Source organism: Chaetodon trifascialis, chromosome 3 (assembly GCF_039877785.1).
Source record: "Chaetodon trifascialis isolate fChaTrf1 chromosome 3, fChaTrf1.hap1, whole genome shotgun sequence".
NCBI lineage: Eukaryota > Metazoa > Chordata > Actinopteri > Chaetodontiformes > Chaetodontidae > Chaetodon > Chaetodon trifascialis.
In genome coordinates this window covers 29,486,876-29,512,008 of record NC_092058.1, presented here as the reverse complement: position 1 = coordinate 29,512,008, position 25,133 = coordinate 29,486,876, and the positions used below count along the sequence as shown (strand labels likewise).

Genomic DNA, 25,133 nt, shown 5'->3' with positions numbered 1-25,133 from the left:
TGGACCTGAGGAGAACCAAGGCACTGGTGACCCCTGTTTCCATCCAGGGGGTCAGTGTGGACATTGTGGAGGATTACAAGTACCTGGGGGTACATACTGACAATAAACTGGACTGGGCAAAGAACACTGATGCTGATGACAGGTCCTTCAACATCTGCCAGACTATGCTCAGGATTTTTTATGAGTCTGTGGTGGCAAGTGCAATTCTCCATGCTGTTGCATGCTGGGGCAGCAGGCTGAGGATGGCAGACACCAACAGACTCAACAAAGAAGGCTGAATAAGCTATGGACTATCATGGACAACATCTCACACCCACTTCACGATGTATTGGGCAGGCACAGGAGTTAGTTCAGTGAAAGACTCATACCACCAAAACTAAGGACTGAACGCTACAGGAAATCATTCCTGCCTGTAGCCATCAACCTACACAACTCCTCCCTCTGAATGGCCCTTGGACTTTCACTTTCACTGTCTGTTCTGTCTGTATATTTTCCAGTTTCAATGTTTGCACATCCAATTCAATTTTGCACATTCAACGTTCAGTATATATAGTCATTCTAATATGTATTTTCCATTTCAATTTTGTACATCCAACTTCAATTTTTGCACATCCAATGTACTGTATATATACAGTCGTATGAAAAAGTTTGGGCACCCCTGATCATTTTCAAGATTTTCCTTTATAAATCATTGGTTGTTCGAATCAGCAATTTCAGTTAAATATATCATATAGCAGACAAACATGATATTTGAGAAGTGAAATGAAGTTTATAGGATTTACAGAAAGTGTGCAATAATTACTTAAACAAAAGTAGACGGGTGCATAAATTTGGGCACCCCAACAGAAAAATTACATCAATATTTAGTAGATCCTCCTTTTGCAGAAATAACAGCCTCTAAACGCTTCCTATAGCTTCCAATGAGGGTCTGGATTCTTGTTGAAGGTATTTTTGACCATTCTTCTTTACAAAACATCTCCAGTTCAGTCAGGTTTGATGGTTTCCAAGCATGGACAGCCCGCTTTAAATCACACCACAGATTTTCAATAATATTCAGGTCTGGGGACTTTGGCCATTCCAGAACGTTGTACTTGTTCCTCTGCATGAATGCCTTAGTGGACTTTGAGCAATGTTTAGGGTCGTTGTCTTGTTGAAGTATCCAGCCCCGGCACAACTTCAACTTTGTCACTGATTCTTGAACATTGTTTGCAAGAATCTGCTGATACTGACTGGAATCCATGCAACCTTCTCTGTTCTCTATACAGATGTGCCACAGGGGAGGCATGGCATGAAGTGATGTTGGCATGTATGTATGGGAAGAAGTGTGACCCCAAGTCGGACTACCTGCCTGGCGAAGAGTACACCTGTGGATCCAACTTTGCCATCATCTACTTCATGAGTTTCTACATGCTTTGTGCCTTTCTGGTAAAACAACACATACATTAACAGGCTCTCAGCACACATTAAGAGCAGCTTAACACTTGTTTCAGCTGAAACAGTTTGCTGTCACACATGTTTAAAATACAGCCATCTACACAATGGCTCACATTTGACTTAAGCGTTAATACAACCTAAAATGTAGTTTCTACCAGACATGAAAAGTGGTACAGTGACTCCAGTGAGATCTGAAACATTTGAAACAAGGTCCTTTGAAATGGAGGGCTACCATTGAATACTCAGTTGTGAGTATAATGAAATGACTGTACTTCATGTGCAATTGACAAACTCAAGACAAGTCTTAGATTTTTTAGAATTAAAATAAAGTAATAGTCACTGCAAGACAATAAAGAATATAAAAGTAAAAAGTATATATATATATATATATCACACACACACACACACACACACACACACACACATATACACATGCATGCATGCATACATGAATACATACATGCATATGTGTGTGTGTGTGTGTGTGTGTGTGTGTGTGTGTGTGTGTGTACATACATACATACATACATACATACATACATACATACATCATATATATGTGATGGGATCTGGGAATGAGGCAGCATGGTGACGCAGCAGGTAGTGTGCATGTCTCACAGCAAGAAGGTCACCGGTTCAATCCCCCGGTCGGGCAGGGCCTTTCTGTGCGAAGTTGTTGGTTGTCTATCTGTATATGTATCACCTAGAAGCTTATTTCAAGCTCTTCTCAAATCTGTTTTCATTATTTTTATATCTGGTTTGTATCAAGTGTTATGATCAAAAACAGGTTTAAAGACAAGGATTCTAAATCAGTACTCTAAAGTATCAGAGGGTAAATGTCAGTCACTTTACTTTAATAAAACACATATTTGTAGTCAATGTACATGTTGTAAAGGATACAAAAGGTCACTTGGCATCAAGCAACACACAACCTCATAAATTAGTTGAACTTTCAGTATGTCTTTATTTAAAATGACACTCAATCAGTTCAACTTAACACCCATGTTTTGTCTCTTCATAGAGTCATTTTGTTTAGTTATATCAGCTATTACAAGGATAAATGTGTGTATGTAAGTCGCTTTGGATTTGGATAAAAGCATCAGCTAAATAGAATGTTTTTTTTCTTTCAGATCTATTCTGCTAATTAGTTAACATCCTGAGGCTGGGGGCAACCCAAATCCTGTTTGTCCACGGCCACAAATTCCCTAATTTCATTGTAAAGGTATTGTTGCCGCTTAGGATCAAGGCCCTTTGGGCTAATTTAATCAGGCAGAGAATTAGGGTAAAGACTGTCAAAGTCAAAACCATTTTTCCCTAAGTCTTGGGAAACTTCCTCACAGTTGAGGAACCTTTTCATTGTGACCGATGTGGATCCATTGCTGAGTGTGAAATGATGATAACTCTTAATACTCTCAACTTTTTTGAAAAATGTACCGAGAAATATGCTCCAGTTATACATGGGCACAAGAACAGTACCATCCTCTCTACCACAAAGACATGGAACATTGACTCCAGAGGGACTGGAGGTTTGAACAACACGGGCAATGCCATCCAAGCAGTCAACCTTATTCCTTCTCAAATTCCATTTAAATAGCCCAAAACACCAGTCACAGGAAAACTTAGTATGTCCAGCAAAAGAGTTATTGTTTTGTCCTGCAGTTATCTGCATGCAAGTGCATGTGTGTTTCACCCAATCCATAGTTGTCTAGAAAAAAGTGCAAAAGGCTAATAACACAGTTGCCACCTTTACCAGTCTGTACACATTCATCGAATAGAAAAGTGACCTGCTTTGGCAAGGCCTCGCATGCTACACCGAAAACTCCACACTTGCGCGGTGTTTAAAGTACATTGGACCTGGTTGGAAGGGATCACTGGGATAGCGAATTTGCTGTGCAAAGTCCATGCTGTAATGTGCTATCCCCCTCATAGCTACAAGGAACTCTAACACGTGTGCAAAAAAAAAAAAAAATTTTTAACCCAAATCTAACCCAGCAGGCAAGTTTGACTTTGAGCCCCTACAAAGTTGCTGATAGTATGAACGCTAATCCAGCTTTCTCAAGATGTTCAGTGGCCAGTCGATGCAGCTCTGCCTTGTCTTCATCAGACGTATTGGCATCCTCACTGATAAGTTTTTGATATTTCTGACATGTCCAACACAGGTCAGTTGCTGGCCACATTGTAACAACAAATGGAACAACTTCCCACCATATACGACGAAAAGAAACAAGAGAAACCACACGTCTATTCACTGCGCCAACTACCACACAGTAATCACCATATACCTTAACCTTTGTGCAAGGAGTTTGAGATCACTCCTCCAAAAACCTGATACTCTTCCAGGGAGATGCACACCATGGGTTTCAGCATAATTCACAATGAGGTGCGCAACATAGACATTGTCCTCCTGCTTCAATGCATTGGAAGGCTGACGCCTCTTGTTGCCGTGAATTCTAGGTGTGACTCCATGCTTTTTGTAATGTGTCATGAGTGCATTTAGTTTGTCCTGCCAATGGCGTGCATGTATTTGAATGTATCCCTGCAAATTCTATCCCCTTGGTGAAAGAAATCAGTTCTTTGGGACTTCCGAGTGGACTGTTCTTTGTGATGAGAACATGCTGTCAGATGCGATAGATGCATTTCATGTGACAGTTTTGCTAAAATGGCAATATCCAGCTCCTCCCTGGTCATTTCCAGGAAACAGCAACGAATAATCTGGAGCTCCTCTATTGTGAAACGACTTGAACATGGATGTCCGCCATTGTACTTGCACTTGCACATGAAATCCTGAACATCACCATTGTCCAGAAGCGGAAGTCAAATTGGTGGTAGCATCTCCCTGAGGTCCTCAATAACAGGATGGTCAACATCTGAAATGAGGAATAATGAATATCAGATTTCTCTAAAAAAAAAAAGCTTAACTTCTACATCTTAATCAAAATTTACAATACTAGGTAGGCTATTCAATCACAGTACAGGTATTTCACCATTACAATGTGCCTATGACTGTAATAGGTGTACTAATACAGTAATTACTGTCTGTTCCCACTAATAACCATCACAAAATAATAATGACATATGTCATTTGACAAGGTGGTGCAATCCTGTCTAGTCTGCCAAAAGAAGAAAAGAAAAAACACCTAAGGCATCAGACATAAATTATATCAACATGCGAGCAGACACTAAACAACACCCGCGCAGTTGGACCTGTCTCCATCATGGTTGTCATTCCCAAAATAAAGTTGATAATGCTGAAGTATAGCTTACAACATATTTTACTTTCATTTATAGTAGTTCTCTTGAATTCACCTGAATAATTCACTTGCATCTAGCTGCTAGTAGGCATGAGCATGAAACCTAATGTAGCCTTTAACCTAATATCATCTACTGAGGAAAAGTAGACGTATCTGACTGACATCAAATAAGTCTCATTCCCATAGCTAGTAATGTTTATAGCGCTATTGCACTTAAGTAGTGCTTAAACTCATTCGCATACAGTAAATTCATTGAATACACTATGGGAAATGTGCCTCACACAGCTGTGTGTGTGTTTCTGTTTGTGTTAATAAACAACACAGACAACACTGCATGAGATCCTTAGAAATGCTATAGAGGTCAGTGTTCTGTGCTTTCTGTCTGTGTTCATCCTCTCTGGATGTGAAATAATCCATGATGACATCATTCAAGGCAGTGGCATCTCCAGGATTGAACACTCATTTAACTGACCAGCTACCTCAAACTCTCTCTGTCGCTGAAACTCAGACATCTCTCTCTCTCTCTCTCTCTGTCTCTCTCTATCTCTATCTCTCTCTCTCTCTCTGACTGACATGTCAAAATAATATTTTGATGCGTAGCTCACATAAGACTGGCACAAAAATGCGCATTAATATGACCTGGTCTTTATGTTATGCAGTTTACAATGATAGATAAACCATCTTGTAGACTAAAAAGTTAGGGGCGGATTTCATGCGCTCTTCATTTTTCATTCGTTCAACAGAGTGTGTATTAGTATTAAACAAGCGAAATATAATGAGATATTATCAGGAATGATAGACAAGATGTTGTAAAATAATAATTTCATGAAAACCCAATTTCACCAATATTTTGACTTTCGACCTATTTTCAAGTTTTCCTTGAAAAGTGCCAACGCGACATCCGACAGGTTTTTCCAGATCGCATAAGATATATGGATATAGATATAGATATACAATATTCACAAAAAGTTAGGGATATTCAGCTTTTGGGTGAACTTTCTGGATTAACTGAAAATGTACTATAGCCTTTACAGGTGAACTTAATTAGACCTTCTCTAAACTTTTCAATTCAATTCAGTTCAATTTTATTTGTATAGCGCCAAATCACAACAGAAGTTGTCTCAGGACACTTTCCATATAGAGCTGGTACAGACCAAGCTCTTTTATCTACAAAGAAACCAACAATTCCCCCATGAGCAAGCACTTGGCGACAGTGGCGAGGAAAAACTTCCTTTTAACAGGCAGAAACCTCGAGCAGAACCAGACTCTGGGTGGGCGGCCATCTGCCTCGACCGGTTGGGTGAGAGAGGAAGAGCAAGAGAGAGAGAGTGAGACAGACAGACAGACAGACAGACAGACAGACAGACAGACAGACAGACAGACAGACAGACAGAAAGAAAAGCAGTCAGAGAGAGAGAGAAAGAGAGAGAGAGAGAGACAGAGACAGAGAGACAGACATGCAGTCACAGTAACAGTGACAGTGGATGTAATAACAGCAGTAGCAGTTGCAGTGGATGTCAGGCAGGGCCAAGGCAGGAGATGCAGCTGAAATCCACAATCCAGATTCAGCCACTGTCCATGGGAACCTGCAAGACGACAAACCACAGAGACTCCGGGGAAGGAGCTAAGTTAGTAACACGCCGTGGTAGGACATGAGAGCGTGCGGATGGAGAGGGACAGAAGGACAGAGGAGCTCGGTGTATCTTTGGATGTCCCCCGACAGTCTAATCCTATAGCAGCATAACTAGGGGCTGGTCCAGGACAAGCCTGAGCCAGCCCTAACTATAAGCTTTATCAAAAAGGAAAGTTTTAAGCCTACTCTCGAATGTAGAGACAGTGTCTGCCTCCCGGACAAAGACTGGAAGATGGTTCCACAGGAGAGGAGCTTGATAGCTAAATGCTCTGACTCCTGTTCTGCTTTTTGAGACTTTAGGAACCATAAGTAGACCTGCATTCTGGGAACGCAGTGTTCGAGTAGGGCAATAAGGTACTATGAGCTCTTTAAGATAAGAAGGTGCCTGGCCATTTATGGCTTTGTAAGTAAGGAGGAGAATTTTAAACTCTATTCTAAACTTTACAGGGAGCCAGTGCAAAGTGGCGAGTATTGGAGAAATATGATCTCGCTTCCTGGTTTTTGTCAGAACACGTGCTGCAGCGTTCTGGAGCAACTGGAGAATATTCAGCAACGAATTTGGGCAGCCTGATAGTAAAGAATTGCAATAATCCAGCCTGGAAGTTACGAATGCATGGACTAGTTTTTCTGCATCATTTTGAGACAAAATATGCCTGATTTTTGCGATATTATGTAGGTGAAAAAAGGCAGTCCTTGAAATTTGTTTTACATGGGAGTGAAAGGACATGTCTTGGTCAAAGATAACTCCCAGATTCTTTACAGTGGTGCTGGAGGCCAGCGCAATGCCATCCATAACTGCTATGTCATCAGAAAGTGACTTTCTAAGATGTTTAGGGCCTACTACTATAACTTCAGTTTTGTCCGAGTTTAGCATCAGAAAATTGCAGGTCATCCAGGTCTTTATGTCATGAAGACATGCTTGTAGTCTAGTTAACTGACTGGTTTCTTCCGGTTTCATTGATAAATATAGCTGGGTATCATCTGCATAGCAATGAAAATTTATTGAGTGCTTCCTGATAATCTTACCTAAAGGAAGCATATATAAGGTGAACAGAATTGGTCCAAGCACAGAACCCTGCGGAACTCCATAGCTGACTTTAGTGAGCACAGAGGAGTCGTCATTAACGCGTACAAACTGAGAGCGATCTGACAAGTAGGATTTAAACCAGCTTAGCGCAGTTCCCTTAATGCCAATGAAATGTTCCAGTGTCTGCAATAGGATGCCATGGTCAATGGTGTCAAATGCAGCACTAAGATCCAGTAAGACTAGTACAGAGACAAATCCTTTATCAGATACAATTAGAAGGTCATTTGTAACTTTAACCAGTGCTGTCTCTGTGCTATGATGCACTCTAAATCCTGACTGGAAATCCTCGAATAAACTATTATTGTTTAGAAAGTCGCACAGCTGATTGGCAACTGCTTTCTCAAGAGTTTTTGAGAGAAAGGGAAGGTTGGATATCGGTCTATAGTTGGCTAAAACCCCTGGATCAAGAGTAGGCTTTTTCAGTAGCGGTTTTATCACAGCTCCTTTAAAGGACTGTGGTATGTAGCCTGTTGATAAAGAGAGATTGATCATGTCTGAAACTGAAGAGTCAATTAGAGGTAATACTTCTTTAAACAGCTTAGTCGGGATAGGATCTAAAATACAGGTAGATGATTTTGATGATGAAATTATTGAAATTAGTTGGTGAAGGTCAACAGGAGTAAAACAGTCTAAAACTGCGATAGACTGAGTAACAGTTTCTACGATTTCTGCGTTTGAAGACAAAACAGTACCTGTTAACGGCAGGAGTTATCATTAAAGAAGCTCATGAAGTCATTACTGTTCAGAGCTAAAGGAATACATGGTTCAACAGAATTATGGCTCTCTGTCAGCCTGGCTACAGTGCTGAAGAGAAACCTGGGATTGTTCTTATTTTCCTCTATTAGTGCAGAGTAATAGGCTGCCCTGGCACTGCGGAGGGCTTTCCTATATATTTTAAGACTGTCTTGCCAGGCAGACCGAAATTCTTCCAAATTGGTAGAACGCCATTTCCTTTCTATTTTCCGTGAAGTTTGCTTTCATTTGCGGGTTTGAGGAGTATACCATGGAGCTAACCTCCTCTGTTTAATTTTCTTCTTTTTTAGGGGAGCAACAGAGTCAAGTGTCATACGCAACGATCCTGTAGCACTATCAACCAGGAAGTCAATCTGGGAGGGACTAACGTTAGCATAAGACTCCTCTGTTGTATTGAGACTTTTGAATACACATGTCCAGCTGTTCAATGTTTCAGTACTTTTTTTTTTGCACAACTTGTTCTCTATCAAGGAGCTGAACGGCAAAAGTCACAACAGATGTTTGATCCATGAATCGACCAATAAATTTCCTGGTTCAATTAGAATTGGAATTTAAACAGTCCCCTTCAACAACACCTAACAATTGATCAACAGTACCGCACCAACAGAGGTACAGAGAGACTGGAACAATCACAAAAGGCATAGAAGTGGACGTCGTTTGGCCTGCAGAACCAAATAATGAATGCCACTCAACTCCAGGCACATTTAAGGGAGGTGAGAGGCACCCAAGTGTCATGTCAGACCATGTGAAACCATTTACATCAGTGCAGTCTGCATGCTAGACGACCTGCAAGGGTACCTGACCACACCACTAGGCATAGGCGTTATCGTCTTGCATGGGCCAGGGAGCATTTACACTGGATGAGGGACCAGTGAGCCTAAGTGCTTTCTCTGATGAAAGTTGATTCAAGTTGAGCAGAAATGATGGCCACCATTGATGTTGGAGATGTCAAGGAGAGCACTATGCATCAGCCACTTTTGTCACCAGACGAGCCTTTGGTGGTGGTGGTGTCACACTGTGGGCATTGTGTCTAGTCAATACAGAACTGCCCTAGACTTTGTCAATGGTACAGTGACAAGCCCATACTACCTGAATAACATCATTTTTTCCAGTCATTGTGCCCCTGCATGAACAACACAGGCCTAATTTCATCTTCATGGACAACAATGCTCCAGCTCATCGAGGTTGCATCATTAGGGGAATGGCTGCTGTCAGATGGAGTTGCCTGCACTTTCTCCCAGGGGCGGATCCAGAGTATTTTCAGGTGGGGGGGCACAGGGGGTAACACCAGTTAAACTGGGCGGGCCACCCAAAAGTGACAAAAATGAAGGCTGCCACTGACCTCTGTCATCAGTATTTAGACTACTAAGTGGAAACAATTACTTTTCTTAGATTGTGCAGTTACACGGTGTATTTTTGTCTTCATCTTGCTTTTGTTGGCTACATTAACTCTTATCTTGTGCGGAAGGTGCATATGAACTTTCATTTTCCACTGTCAACATTAAAACTCTGATGGACATGTCCCCTTGTTTCCAATATTCTCATCAACATCTGGCTCTTATGTGTAATTAGTAAGCTCCCGAATAGTAGCCTTTATTGCATGATCACATCACATATTGTAACATTTATTACATTTTTTAATCATTATGATCAGTACTCCTCAACTCTGTAGTAAACAAGACATGTTAAGTAGAATAAGCAGCATCATAAACTCAAACAGCGAACAATAATATTCTATACACTTAATCAGTAGTTAGTGCTCAGCTCTGTACAGTAAATATCTCAGTTTTCTGTCTAGTAATCGGTTTTAAGCAGAATAAGCACCACTCATTTGTCATAAAACTGTTGAGATTTTGTCTAAATGACACGCGATTGGTGGGAACTACTTTTTCTTCCGCCTGGGTAAGTGCATAATGGGGAAGCGCAGCGGCACACTGCTCAGTCGTTCAGTGAGTCACTCAGTCTTAGGCTGTAGACACTATGTCTCAGCGGAAACGCAGTCATTTGTGGAGTTTTATCAGCTCCACAGACAGCCAAGACGCGGTTTGTGATATCTGTGGAAAAACCTTGTGAAACACCTCAGGTTAAACCATGACACAGAATACGAGGTATTTCTGGTGAGACAGACAGAGGAGGAGAGCGCAGTGTCAGGTGCTGCTGCTAGGGCAAGACAGACGGTGGAGTCCTTTGGTACTGCAGGCAGGCACTATCCAGGTACAGAGGGAAAAAATGTGGAGCTTTAAGTGGCGGTAAGCACTGTTGCTGTTGGAGTTGTTCAAATTAATAAATATGGTTGTGTAATAAGTAACGAAATTAATACATGCTTCAACAAATAACTGCATGAGTTCAGCTTGGAGTAATAATATGTTTATCACTGAGATAATCTCACATACGCAAAAAAGCCTAGATTTATTCAGGTAAGATTTCCTAAAGAATTGATCATTTAAAGTGAATTACAGAGGCTAGATGTCATTAAATTATACAGAGCAATTGCAACAAAACAGCCATGGTGAACTTAGAAAAATATATGCCAGAAAAGATAAAAAAAAACCAAAAACAACATTTTATCTGAAAAATATATGTGTTAATATTCACAGTCTAATTTGCTTTGTGCAATTATTGTGGCATTTATTTATTTAAATATTTTACTGCCAAGTTCAATTCGAGTCACCCAGTACTGTAAAACAGCGAGTGTTTGTATCCCCTTATTGTAGGCTATTTGGAGAGACTACATACATAGTTGAATCTAAATATGATTAAGTATTAAGTGCAGAATAGCCCCATCATTTGTTTTGCCCTGTGATTTTGTATCGTTTGAAGATGATTTCTCGAGAGCAGTAGCACTCACAAGATACAGACACAGACACATTGGGTGTATTTGCATAAAGTATCGGTATCGGATCGGTATCACTGATACTAGCCTGAATTTTGCTCAGTATTGGATCGGAAAGGGGTGGCACGGTGGCACATGCAGGTAGTGTGCGTGCCTCACAGCAAGAAGGTTGCTGGTTCTATCCCCGGGCGGGGCCTTTCTGTGTGAAGTTTGCATGTTCTTCCTGTTCCTCCCACAGACCAAAAACATGCTCATTAGGTTAATTGGTGACTCTAAAATTGCCCCTAGGTGTGAGTGTGAGTGTGAATGGTTGTTTGTCTTGTGTGTTGGCCTGCAATCGCCTGGCGACCGGCTCAGGGTGTACCCCGTCTCTTGCCTGTTGAAGCTGAGGCTCCAGCCCCGTAACCCCGAAACGGATAGGCGGTATAGAAAATGGATGGATAGATGGATTGGAAAGGAAATTAGTGGTATCGAACATCACTGTAGGTGAGTAACTCCTTGTCAAAGTCAAAGTGTTTTAATGTCATATGCACAGCAAGAAACAAGTTCCCTAGTACAATTAAATTCTTACTTTACTGTCCACGAGAATGCCAAGATAAAAAGATATATAAAAAGCAACAATATCAAACAAAGAGCAATTTAAAGAATCAAAGATGAATAAATAAACAAATCCGAGATAAAAAGAACAGAATTGCAATGGCTATAAACAGAAATTGCAAATGACTATATACATAATTGCAATGACTATACACGTAGTGCAAAGTGGTGTTACGTGCAAACTGGTAGGTGTAAACAGTAAACATTAGCATGTGCAAATTGGTAAGTAAACATTAAACAGTAAGTGTGCAAACTGGTAGCAGCAAACAGTAAGCAGTAAAAATGTCCAAAATGGTGGAACTCAACCGTAAAAACCATACACAGTGAAGAGTATAAAGTGTGAGGTACAGTGCAGCTATGAATGCAGCTGAATGAATGAGGTAGTCCACGATTAGACTCCAGTTAACTGTTAAGGAGTCTGATGGCTACAGGAAAGAAAGAGTTCTTTAATCTGGACATCCTGCATTTCACACTTCCGTACCTCCGGCCTGAGGGCAGAAGTGTGAACAGTTCGTGCTGGGGGTGGGTGGGGTCTTTCAGGATGGAGGCGGCTCTCTTGTGGACCCTGTGGTGGTAAATGCTCTGCAGAGAGGGCAGTGGAGTCCTGGTGATCCTCTCAGCAGTCTTTACCTCTCTCTGGAGGCGTTTGCAGTCCAAGGCAGTAGCGCTGCCATACCAGATGGTGATGCAACTGGTCAAGATGCTCTCGATGGTGCAGCTGTAAAAGTTCCTGAGGATTTTAGGTGACATTCCAAACTTCCTCGGTCTCCTCAGAAAGTACAGTCGCTGGTGAGCTTTCTTGATCAGTCGTGTGGGGTGAAGTGTCCAGGTGAGGTCCTCAGTAATGTGGGTGCCCAGATATTTTAGGCTGCTCACCCTCTCCACCTCAAGCCCCTGGATAAAAAGTGGACGATGTGGTCTCTGCTCCCTTCTCATGTCCATGATAATCTCCTTCGTCATGGTTACTGAGTTCATGTGTTCATTACCCTCTCCAGCCATGGTCCACTGTCCACTGTAGTTAGTGCTCAGCTCTGTAAACGTCTCAGTGTTCTGTATAGTAATCAGTGTTATGCAGAATAAGTTCCACACAAATTCTCAGTGGAATTTCAAAGTTATCATCATCACTTCAAAACAACTGTATTTTGCGATTTCCATGTTGACTACTAAACAACCTAATGAACTTGTCCATATCCAGTGCTATGGCTCTCTTGGACTCCACACTAAGCACCCCAAGGTTACTCAGTCTGTTGCTGCATCTAAAATTGATTGACATTGTCAACACTTCATTAATAATATCCTAAATTAAACGTACATTATATATTTTTTACAATATTGCATAAAGTACAGATGTTTAACAACAATTAAGACACTATTTAAAACTGCACAGTGCATAATGCCAGCTTAATTTAGTAATTAAAAGTACGTAATTAAGTTACTTCATTCACTGAGCAACTGTAATATCCTGCAGAACAACACATTATGTTACATTTTCAAATAGTTTTCCTCATATCTGTATTTTCACCTGGAGGTCCATAAGTTCTGGTCTGGCCCTGGAAGTTTTGTTCAGCATGTGATCCCTGGCTGCTGCATTCAGGCTGACTCTGACTTTCACTGCTGATTTCAGAGCTCTGAGCCTGCTGACCTGCACTGTCCCTGCTCTGAGTTTTTTTCTTCTTAATGAAGAAATCTTTGATATCTCCCTTTTTTTCTTTTCATTGTCACTCTATCATGAAAACACATACACAAACAATGAAAAGCATCAAATTACTTGTGCTGCAACAGTGAAGAGCTATGCTAATTTAAGCTAGGCCAGATGGACAGCAAAGCTAACCACATGTCTGGTGGCCAATCACATTGCGGGGGGTGCCCCCCGTGTCACCATAGAAGACCTGCCCCTGTCCGCTGTCCTCAGCCTGCTGCCCCAGCATACAACAGCGTAAAGAATAGCACTTGCCACCACAGTCTCATAAAAAATCATGAGCATAGTCCGGCAGATGTTGAAGGACCTCAGTCAAAATAGAGACGACTCTGGCCCTTCCTGTAGAGAGCATCAGTGTTCTTTGCTCAGTCCAGTTTTGTGAATATGTACCCCCAGGTACTTGTAATCCTCCACAATGTCCACACCGACCCCCTGGATGGAAACAGGGGTCACCGGTGCCTTTGTTCTCCTCAGGTCCAGTGCCAGTTCCTTAGTCTTTGCCACGTTTAGTTGCAGATGGTTCTGCTCACACCATGTGACAAAGTTTTCCACACAAGCCCTGTACTCATCCTCGTCACCCTTACTGATACATCCAACTATCACGGAGTCATCAGAAAACTTCTGAAGGTGGCAGGTCTCTGTGCAATAGTTGAAGTCCGTGGTGTATAGGGTGAAGAGGAAGGGAGAGAGAACAGTCCCCTGCGGGGCCCCAGTGTTGCTGACCACTCTGTCTGACACACAGTGTTGCAGGCACACATACTGTGGTCTGCCAGTCAGGTAGTCCACAATCCAGCACACTAGGGGGGCGTCCATCTGCATCGCTGTCAGCTTGTCACCCAGTAGAGCTCGACGAATGGTGTTGAATGCACTGGAGAAGTCAAAATGGTGATTGATGGTGGTCGTCCAGGACAGACAGCAGAGGAGTCAGAGGGGGGGATGGGCCAGGCCTGAATCAAATCTATTAAAAAACAGATTCAGTTCATTGGCCCTGTCAATGCTGCCTTCAACTCCTCTGTTGTTCGTCCTGAAGCTGGTGATGGTCCTCATACCACTCCAGACCTCTCTCAAGTTGTTCTGCTGGAGTTTCCACTCCAGCTTCCTCCTGTATTTCTCCTTAGCCTCCTTGATTTTCACCTTCGGTTCCCTCTGTATCGTTCTCACCTCCTCAAATTCAAATCTAACATTCAAAACTGTTATCCAAATGACTGACGGTGTCATGTTTTTTTTTTCCAAGCTGGGTCCCAAACGGCTGGACACAGACAGGAACAATGTCTCTTAATTAAATCATTTCAGTATTGAAATGTGCAACAGAAAAATCAGACAACCCCAAAGTTAACTTGAGGCAAGAAGGGGCAGGCAGGAAAAGAGTCTAGACTTTGTACTCACAATCGATGAATTCACAGCAAAACACTCAAGAGCAGGACTGGGAATTAACCTGAGGCAGGCAAGAGACAAAGCAGTTTTGTTAAACCAGAAACACACCACAACAGTGCTGCTTTTTTTTTTTCTTTTCCACAATCAAATATTAATTTTCACAAACAAATGTAAGGATTTTTTTTTTTACAATTTGAATATTGAAATACAATTCAAATTTAAAATATTCGCTGACAGCCCTAGAACATTGTTGGAAATATTTCGGATACACAACTCAGCATTTTCAAACATTTTAATGCAGAAATTTTACATATTGTGCACATAATTAACATATAATTCTGATCAGCGCAGTGCCCTGTGTACTTGTTCACATGGTTTCATAATTTGCAGGATCAAGTAAGATGCAGGAATCTAAAAAAAAATAAACTACGACATTTTTTATCACCATCTTCTCACACATAAGCATCTTTTCTCAAGATATTTTTCCAATGCAGATGGGGCACTCAGGGGTGTAATATCTAGCATCCCCCATCCATGAAAAACTGTAAGCTTACTGCCTTTCATGTACAGTCTGACGTACAAACATATGAAAAAATTGGGCACCCCTGACAATTTCCATTATTTTTATTTATAAATCATTGGGTCTAGACAAGTGCATAAATTTGGGCACGCCAAGAGAAAAATGACATTAATATTTAGTAGAGCCTCCTTTTGCAAAAATAACAGCCACTAGACACTTCCTATAGCCTCTAATGAATGTCTGGATTCTGGATGAAGGCATTTTGGATCATTCTTCCTTACAAAACATCTCCAGTTCAGTTAGGTTTGATGGTTTCCGAGCATGGACAGCCCGCTTCAAATCATCCCACAGTTTTTCAATGATATTCAAGTCTGGGATGGCCATTCCAGAACACTGACTCGTTTCTCTGCATGAATGCCTGAGTAGATTTTGAGCAGTGTTTTGGGTCGTTGTCTTGTTGAAATATCCAGCCCCTGCGTAACTTCAACTCTGTGACAGATTCTTGAACATTATTCTAAAGAATTCACTGATATTGGATGAAATCCATGCAACCCTCAACTTCAACAAGATTCCCAGTACCGACACTGGAAATCTTTATTTCATCAGTCCACAGCACCTTATTCCAAAATTAAGATGGTTTGTCCAAATGTGCTTTTGCATACCTCAAGCAACTCTGTTTGTCCAAATGTGCTCAGAGCTTTTCCTTATGCAAAGTGCGCTGAATTCAGCTTGAAGGATGCACAGTGACACCATCTGCTTCAAGATGTTCTTGTAGGTCTTTGGAGGTGGTCTGTGGGTCATTTTTCTCACCATCCTTCGCCTTTGCCTCTCTGATATTTTTCTTGGCCTGCCACTTCTGGCCTTAACAAGAACTGTGCCTGTAGCCTTCCATTTCCTCACTATGTTCCTCACAGTGGAAACTGACAGCTGAAATCTCTGAGATAGCTTTCGTAGCTTTCCCCTAAACCACAATGCTCAACAATCTTTGTTTTCAGGTCATTTGAGAGTTGTTTTGAGGCCCCCATGTCGCCACTCTTCAGAGGAGAGTCAAAGAGAAGAGCAACTTGAAATTGGCCACCTTAAATAACTTTTCTCATGATTGGATGCACCTGTCTATGAAGTTCAATGCTTAATGAGCTCATCAAACCAATTTTATGTTCCAATTAATCAGTTTTAAGTAGTTGCAGGTATTCAAATTAACAAAATGACAAGGGTGCCCAAATTTTAGCACAGCCTATTTTTAACATCTGATTCAATTTCATACAACTTAATATTGCTACACTAAAAGTCTTCGTCTGGAGAACATTCCAGTACTCAGCTTTTATTACAAAATGAAAGACGTGTTGTGGAAATTCTCTGCTGCTGGTGAAGAATGAAATAGAGACTTCTGCTGGCCGACAAGGTTTTTATTTTCTTTGCAAAGAAAAGGTCAATCATCACACAAGCGGTAGAATGAAGAAAGACCCCAAGCATGTGGAGAGCTAAACATTTATACCTTTGGAATGTCTCTCCTACCCAAAGGTGTGTATTCACACCTTTTGGTCTGCTGTGGGTATCAGAGCTGACTACCTAGGGGGTGGCTCACACTGGAGGCATCCTGCAGGACTTTGTATGTAGATGTTAAGAGGTCTAGACATCAGATTTTAAAACACAAAAGGACCTGATATCCTGGTGAGGAAATTGGAGATGGGGTGTCTCAAGTAGATGAAGTACAAGGAACTGAAATTGCCATTACACATGTCACTGTGATCATTTTCTGTGAAGACAGTAAATTATTATGCAGTCTCAGAGAGGTGACCAAACTTTTTCATACGACTGTAACTTGTTGTCTCAGATTGTGAAAAGAGCTAATCAGTGTGTTGACTGCAGTGGTCTGTCCAGGAATTGCTCACAAACTGTGAGGACAGGAGAACTAGGGAAGAATAAACTTTTTTCAGCTTAGGCTGAGGTGTAGGACATCAGCTTGTGACTGAAAGAGACCTAAATGTGAGGGTCATATGAACGCTTGACACCTGCGATTATGCACAATGAAATAACTGCAGCATGAACACGTGCATAATGGTACCATGGATGAACTAAGGCAGAGAGATTCATATTTAAATAAGCAGCAGCAAGATGCAAGGCTAACAGTGAAGGTGTGTGAAGGAATGAGCAGCACAAAAATAAGAAATCATTTACACAAGACACACACCACTTGGGTGCAGTGCAACAATCATACTCATGGACATACAGTAAACATGTATATTGTGTCTGTTCTTCACAGATCATCAACCTTTTTGTGGCTGTTATCATGGATAACTTTGACTACTTGACGCGTGATTGGTCCATCCTTGGCCCCCAGCACTTGGATGAGTTCAAGAAAATCTGGGCAGAATATGATCCTGAGGCCACGTAAGTGTTTATGTGTACTAATCTGGCTTGAACAGGAATGTTAGTAAAATGCACTCTTTGAGACCAGTGGCTGAACCACAACAGCGGTTCATACAGGAATCCAGATGGGGACCTGCACATGCTTATGTTGTTAGCAAAGGCTTACCTGGCTCTGCTCTGATTTCATTACATGGTACAGTTGTGATCTGGGTGCATCATGTGTGACATGGGGGACAAAACAAGGCAGCACCACACTCAGTCAAGCTTTCACAGATTTAGATATAGAGCATGATGTTCAGCATGTTACTTTCTGGGGACTGAAATTAAATGTCAAATCAAGTACATCAGCACTTCATCTGTCACCACAAATGCGAAACAGAATAACTTCAGACTGGTGGATTTAAAAAACTGTCATTGACCACCATTACCACCTGCAAGCCAACATGGTCTCAGAGTCTGAAAGCAACCAAAAAGAAAGAACTAAAACGCCTCAACACTCACAGATGACAAACAATGGAAACTGAGGTTTGTCTGGGCAAAATTTATGATGAACAAGCCTTAGTTTCTTGCCACTGCAATGTCAAAGAGCTCATCCTGAACGACCAGGAGCACTTTGAGTCCTTTTATTGCACTATTCCTTTTGCATGACTTTTGTTGACATTTTATCAATGTTGGGCCAAAACCTTGTATCTCAAAATCATTTTAATTTTTTTCATAAATCAATGCTTACCCTTTATGTTAACTGATGAAAAGTATTAAAAGTTCCTGTGGGCAAATCTTCTAACTCCTGCACAGCAGAACTGAAGGTAAACAATAATGAGGTGACTTTTTTTTTACATCTTCCAGTAGGCAGTATTCAGTCAGAATTTTGTGCAGTCATATGAAAAAGTTTGGCCACCTCTGAGGCTACATAATAAATTACTCCGTCTTCACAGAATAAGATCACAGTGACATGTCATTCATTTTGTAATAAAAGCTGAGTACTGGGGTGTTTTCCAGACAAAGACTTTTAGTGTAGCAATATTAAATTGTATGAAATTAAATCAGATGTTAAAAATGGCTGTGCAAAAATTTGGGCACCCTTGTCATTTTGTTAATTTGAAAACCTTTAACTACTTAACACTAATTAATTAGAGCACAAAATTGGTTTGATAAGCTCATTAAGCATTGAACTTCATAGACAGGTGCATCCAATCATGAGAAAATTCAATATACAAAGCATATCCTTCTGTATGTACTCTGTGTATTTGTCTATGTGTGTTTCTCAGTATATATATATATATTAATTTGCGATTAAATATTTAATTGCACATTTTTATCTATTCTAAATGGCCCATTAATTACCATTTTAATACTAGTGTCATATTTCACACTAGCATTCTCACTTTGAGTAGTCATTCACATTTGAATGAATCAAATCTCACACAACTTAACACTGTCAATAAACAGATGACAAAAAAAAAAAAAAAAAAAACTTGGTTACAAAAAAGCCCCTTCAACAGCCCTTTCTAAGGGATCAAAACAGGGTGATATAAAATAAAGTTACAAAGTGCACATCATTGTGAACTAGGACTCAGGCTATAGTGCATTTAAACCATGGCTTAAACTTTCTGTAGTGTATTCAATATAAGAGCTGCAATACTCAGTATGTTCCCTAGGTGGCACTGTAGCTTTGTGGTGTAGTTACTGTGTTGTTGTTGAGACCGGAGAATAAAACAAAAACTAGGTTGACCACCAGACATGGCGTCGTCCATAACATATATTTCATGGTGTCGGAGTAAAACTGAAAGAAGAAGAAAGAAATGGAGCAGATGAAACCCCCGACCTCACTAAGTCTAGAAGGAAATCTTGCAGAAAATTGGAGGATCTGGATCCAGAGGTTTGAACTTTTTCTCGTCGCCAGCGGAATTGATGAAAAGTTGGACGAAGTGAAAAGAGCCATGTTCCTGCAAGTGGCCAATGACGAAGCAATTAAGGTATTTAATACATTTGACTTCAATGAAGACGTGGATGACTACGACGTTTTGAAAGAGCTGTTTCGCCGACATTGTGAGCCACGGAAAAATGTAACATATTTAAGACATTTATTCTTCACACGAGTACAAGGAAAATCTGAAAGTATTGATGCATATGTGACTGATTTGAAGAATAAAGCAAGAGACTGTGAGTTTGAGCATCTCACAGACTCACTGATTCGGGATCGAATCGTGTGTGGCATCACGGATGATCAAGTTAGAGGACGACTACTAAGAGAACCTGACCTCACGCTAAACAAAGCAATAGACATTTGCAGAGCCAGTGAGCTAACTCAGACTCAGCTTAAAAGTCTACATGAAGAGGTCGAAATTCCAGTTCACAAAGTCACCAAGCAAAAACACCATGACAAACAGAAAAATAATGGTGCTACATCACAGAGTACAAAGATGAAAAATCAAGGAAACCGCACCAGATGTGGAAACAGACATGAGCCAAGGAAATGTCCTGCGTACGGACAAGTGTGCAAAGCCTGCCACAAGAAAAATCACTATGCAAAAATGTATAATTCAAGAAGACACACAGATAACCATAAAGTGCAACACATAAAAAAGGCCGAGGCCGATGGTGAAGAATTTTTTATTGGCTCAATCCAAGCAGGAAAACATGACCACCCAGTCTCACAGATCAATACTGTGGATGCAAAGAAAGAAAAGTGGCAAGAAAATCTGATTGTCAACAAGAAAAGTTTGAAAGTCAGGCTGGATACGGGAGCTGACTGTAACGTCATTTGCTTGAGTGACCTCAGAAAGCAAATCACATTCCAAGCTTGTTGCATATGCAGGTCACAAAATCCAAGCTAAAGGAAAAATCATGTTGACATGTCAGTACAAAGAAAAAGTATGATGTGGAATTTGAAGTAATAAAGAACAAGGCACCTGCAATTCTGGGAGGACAGTCATGTGAAGAAATGGGTCTTGTCAAAAGACTACATGTACTTAAAACAGAGAGTGACATTCTCAGTGAATATGAGGACTTGTTCACTGGATTAGGCTGCTTACCAGGGGTGCACCACATCAAGACAGATCCAGATGTTACTCCAGTTGTTCATGCACCCAGAAAAGTTCCTGTCGCACTAAAAGACAAGATTGAAACAGAGCTGAAAAGAATGGAAAGTTTGGGGCTGATAACCAAACAAACTGAACCTACAGATTGGGTAAACAGTATGGTGACTGTAACAAAACAAAAAAACAAACAAACAAAGAAACAAACAAAACAAAGTTCAGATCTATATTGACCCACAAGACCTCAATACAGCCATTAAGAGAGAACATCATCCACTGCGCACAATAGAGGAAGTGGTAGCTCAAATGCCAAATGCCAAATTCTTTTCAGTTTTAGATGCAAATCATGGATTTTGGCAAATCCAACTAGATGAAGAAAGCTCTCACCTGTGTACCTTCAATACACCATTTGGTAGATATTGATTCATAAGACTTCCATTTGGGATATCATCAGCACTGGAGGTGTTCAAGAGGTGCATAACCAGACACCTAGAAGGGCTAGAGGGTGTAGTCAATGTAAAAGATGATATTCTAGTTTGGGGAGTGAGCATAGAGCAGCATGACAGTCATTTGAGGCAACTGCTTGACCGCCTCAGAAACATTAATCTGAAACTGAACAAAAGTAAGTGTAAAATAAGAATGACTGAAATCACTTACATTGGGCATGTGCTCAGTGAGGAAGGACTCAAGCCTGATCCTGAAAAGATCAGAGCCATTCAAGACATGCCTGCACCAGAGGATAGAGCCGCACTCCAGAGGTTCAGTGGGTTACTACAATACCTCTCCAAGTTCATCGCTAACCTCTCAGACATAAGCGCCCCTTTGAGGAATCTGGAAGGAAATGTGGAATGGCACTGGGGGACAGAACAACAACAAAGTTTTGACAAACTAAAAGTTCTCGTCAGCCAAGCACCAGTACTCAAGTACTATGATGTCGACAAGCCAGTTACATTATCTGTTGATGCAAGCTCTGAGGGTTTGGGAGCTGTGCTACTTCAAGAGGGACATCCAGTGGCATATGGCTCCAGGGCATTAACTGACTGTCAAAAACGTTACGCCCAAATTGAGAAAGAATTGCTTGCTATTGTATTCGGCTGTGAGAAATGCATATCGCTGATGCTCTAAGCAGAGCGTTTCTGAAAGAACAAAATGACAGACTTCTTGATGAAGAGCTGGAAGTTAACTTTGTCAGCCAGCAACTTCCAGTATCAGAGGAAAAGTTGCAGGAATTCAGAAAGGCCACGGAAGAAGATGCAGAGTTGGGATTGGTCGCAAATGCAATTCTGAAAGGATGGCCAGATAAACAGAGACAGCTTCCAGACAAACTCAAACAATACTGGACATTTGGAGAAGAACTGTGCTATGTTGATGGACTCATATTCAAGAACTCAAGGTTAGTAGTTCCACACACACTGAGAAGTGAAATGCTCAGAAAAATCCACGAGTCACACATGGGTATAGTTAAGTGTAAAGAGAGAGCCCGTGATGTACTGTACTGGCCGGGCATGGCAAAACAGATAGAGGAAGTTGTGGCTCATTGTGCTGTATGCAATACACACAAAAACAAGAATCCTAAAGAGCCACTCATGTCACATTCAGTGCCTAAGAGAGCATGGGCAAAGATAGGTGTGGATTTGTTTCATTTCAATGACGCAGAGTTTTTATTGTGTGTGGATTATTTTTTAAAGTTTCCAGAGATTGTCAAGCTGTGTGGAACCTCAAGCAAGCATATAATCATTGCACTCAAATCTGTCTTTGCAAGGTATGGTGTGCCAGATGAGTTATTCTCAGACAATGGTAGACAGCTGGTGAGCCAGGAGATGGTGGACTTCAGCACTGACTGGGGTTTCAAACACACCAGCTCCAGTCTGACGTTTCCATAGTCGAATGGGCAAGTTGAGAGAGCTGTTCAGATAAAAAACCTGCTGAGCTCTAGAGACCCATACTTGGCCCTGCTGGAATACAGGAACACGCCACTGAGCGGGGTTGGCCTCTCACCTGCTCAGATGGGGAGAAGGCTCAAATCAAAATTACCAGTGACAAAGACATTGTTGCAACCAGCTCTCTATGACAATGTTAGGAGCAACCTTGTGAACAGACAACAAAGACAGAAACATTACTTTGATCAATGAACCAGGACACTGCCTCATCTCCAAGATGGTGAACATGTGAGGATTAGACAAGGCAGCAAGTGGGAACCAGCTACAGTGATAAAGAAACAGAACTTGCCGAGATCCTACATAGTCAAAACAACAGGTGGACAAGTGTACAGAAGGAATCGCAGACACCTGCTCAAAACTAAAGAGACTTCTTTCCCAGGCACACCTGATGACACTCAATCAGAGCACCCAGGTCGTGTGGGACAATAGACTTTGCCAAGTGCTGACCCACCCAGTCCTACACCAGACTGTTCCACTGCACCACCCAGTCCAAAATTTGTGACTGATAATACTGTAAATATGGCCCTGTGACTACAACACACTGTGGAAGACCAGTAAGAGTGCCAAAACGTTATATAGAGTAATTAGAACAGGCTAACGTACAGACTGTTATGGTCTGGTTCAAGGTTTGAATAAAGGAATTGTGTGTAAATAATAATAACAGAGGAAAAAAAAAGAGTTGGTAAATGTTACACATTTAGCTGTTGTATACTGATTGTGATCTTTTAATTTTGGTCATGATGTTGAAGTACAGATATGTTCTGTTAAAATTGAAAATACAGAGTGTTGTGTTGAAGTTAATTGCTTTTCTGATATGCAAAATATGTGAAGACTGTATAGTGAGTTTGATCAGTAAGATCAGATGGCATTTTGATAATGAGAATGCTAATGTTAAATAAGTCTAGTCAGGACTGTAGAATGTTTGAAGTGCTTTTGGGGTAATACAGTAAATTACCTGTTTCACAACTGTTATAACATTCTTCTACATGGACGTGAAAAAATAATCTTGAGAAAAGGAGATGTAGTGTATTCAATATAAGAGCTGCAATGCTCAGTATGTTCCCTAGGTGGCACTATAGCTTTGTGGTGTTGTCACTGTGTTGTTGTTGAGACCGGAGAATAAAACAAAAAATAGGTTGACCACCACTTTCCTTTATTAAGTTTACTTTGAACATATAAGCAGTCAGATTATAATACTCTTCACCAGAGGCTTATCAACCCAGCCCATTGTCACCTGGTTTTGCAAGGAGGCGGCGGAAAATTCGCATTCGCTGTGTGTTTGGCCACCAAGTGGTTTTTCAGACTGGATGTGCTGCAGTGATAATTTAGTTCACACCAAACAACACACACAGATAACTTTGGTCTTGTCAGTCGACCCATTTGCCAACTTTTTGAAACTAAACTTTCCATTCAGAATCTTGTTCGCATTCATTCCGGCGTTTCGCACTTGACATCCACACAAACCAGTAGCCTACTCTTTCACAGCTAGCAAGCAGACAAGACCAAACATGTGCATGGGGCGTGCCTATTGTTTTCTTTCTGGTTTACAATTGGATCCTGTAGTTCTTGTAATGTTACTAGCAGTGGCCACAGCTTATAAAAAACTACAAGTTCACTAGGTCACAAAGAGCGTTAATCACGCGATAAAAAAATGACACTTAAAATTGATTTGCGTTAATGCATTAATAACGCAATATTTTTGACAGCACTAATACGTATATATATGTGTGTGTGTGTGTGTGTGTGTGTGTGTGTGTGTGTGTGTGCTGTCAAAAATCTCGCGCAGTATAGTATAGTATATATAGTATTTTTTTTCTTTTTCTTTTTCTCTTCTAATGTTATTCTGATTCTGATTCTGAAAAGTTATGTAAGGTGGCCAATTTCTGAGGCTGGTGACTCGGATGAACTTATCCTCAGAAGCAGAGGTGACTCTTGGTCTTCCTTTCCTGGGTCGGTCCTCATGTGTGCCAGTTTCGTTGTTGCGCTTGATGGTTTTTGCGACTCCACTTGGGGACACATTTAAAGTTTTTGCAATTTTCCGGACTGAATGACCTTCATTTCTTAAAGTAATGATGGCCACTCGTTTTTCTTTAGTTAGCTGATTGGTTCTTGCCATAATATGAATTTTAACAGTTGTCCAATAGGGCTGTCGGCTGTGTATTAACCTGACTTCTGCACAACACAGCTGATGGTCTCAACCCCATTGATAAAGCAAAAAATTCCACTAATTAACCCTGATAAGTCACACCTGTGAAGTGAAAACCATTTCAGGTGACAACCTCTTAAAGCTCATTGAGAGAATGCCAAGAGTGTGCAAAGCAGTAATCAGAGCAAAGGGTGGCTATTTTGAAGAAACTAGAATATAAAACATGCTTTCAGTTATTTCACCTTTTTTTGTTAAGTACATATCTCCACATGTGTTCATTCATAGTTTTGATGCCTTCAGTAAGAACCTACAATGTAAATAGTCATGAAAATAAAGAAAACGCATTGAATGAGAAGGTGTGTCCAAACTTTTGGCCTGTACTGTACGTTAACAAGAATGTCCTCCTTTGTTTAATGACCAAGGTAGTCCATTAACTAATAAGGCCGGATTTTAAATTC

At 40.9% G+C, this 25,133-nt stretch overlaps 1 protein-coding gene across 1 annotated transcript in view; it reads left to right on the top strand.

Moving 5' to 3' along the window:
* Positions 1 to 25,133, top strand: part of LOC139328395 (dihydropyridine-sensitive L-type skeletal muscle calcium channel subunit alpha-1-like) — a 187,583-nt gene that overhangs the window by 141,580 nt on the left and 20,870 nt on the right. The window contains exons 34-35 of the mRNA XM_070958221.1: positions 1,266 to 1,425; positions 17,445 to 17,572. Of these exons, the coding sequence (XP_070814322.1) occupies positions 1,266 to 1,425; positions 17,445 to 17,572 (288 nt within the window). The remainder of the gene's footprint in view (positions 1 to 1,265; positions 1,426 to 17,444; positions 17,573 to 25,133) is intronic.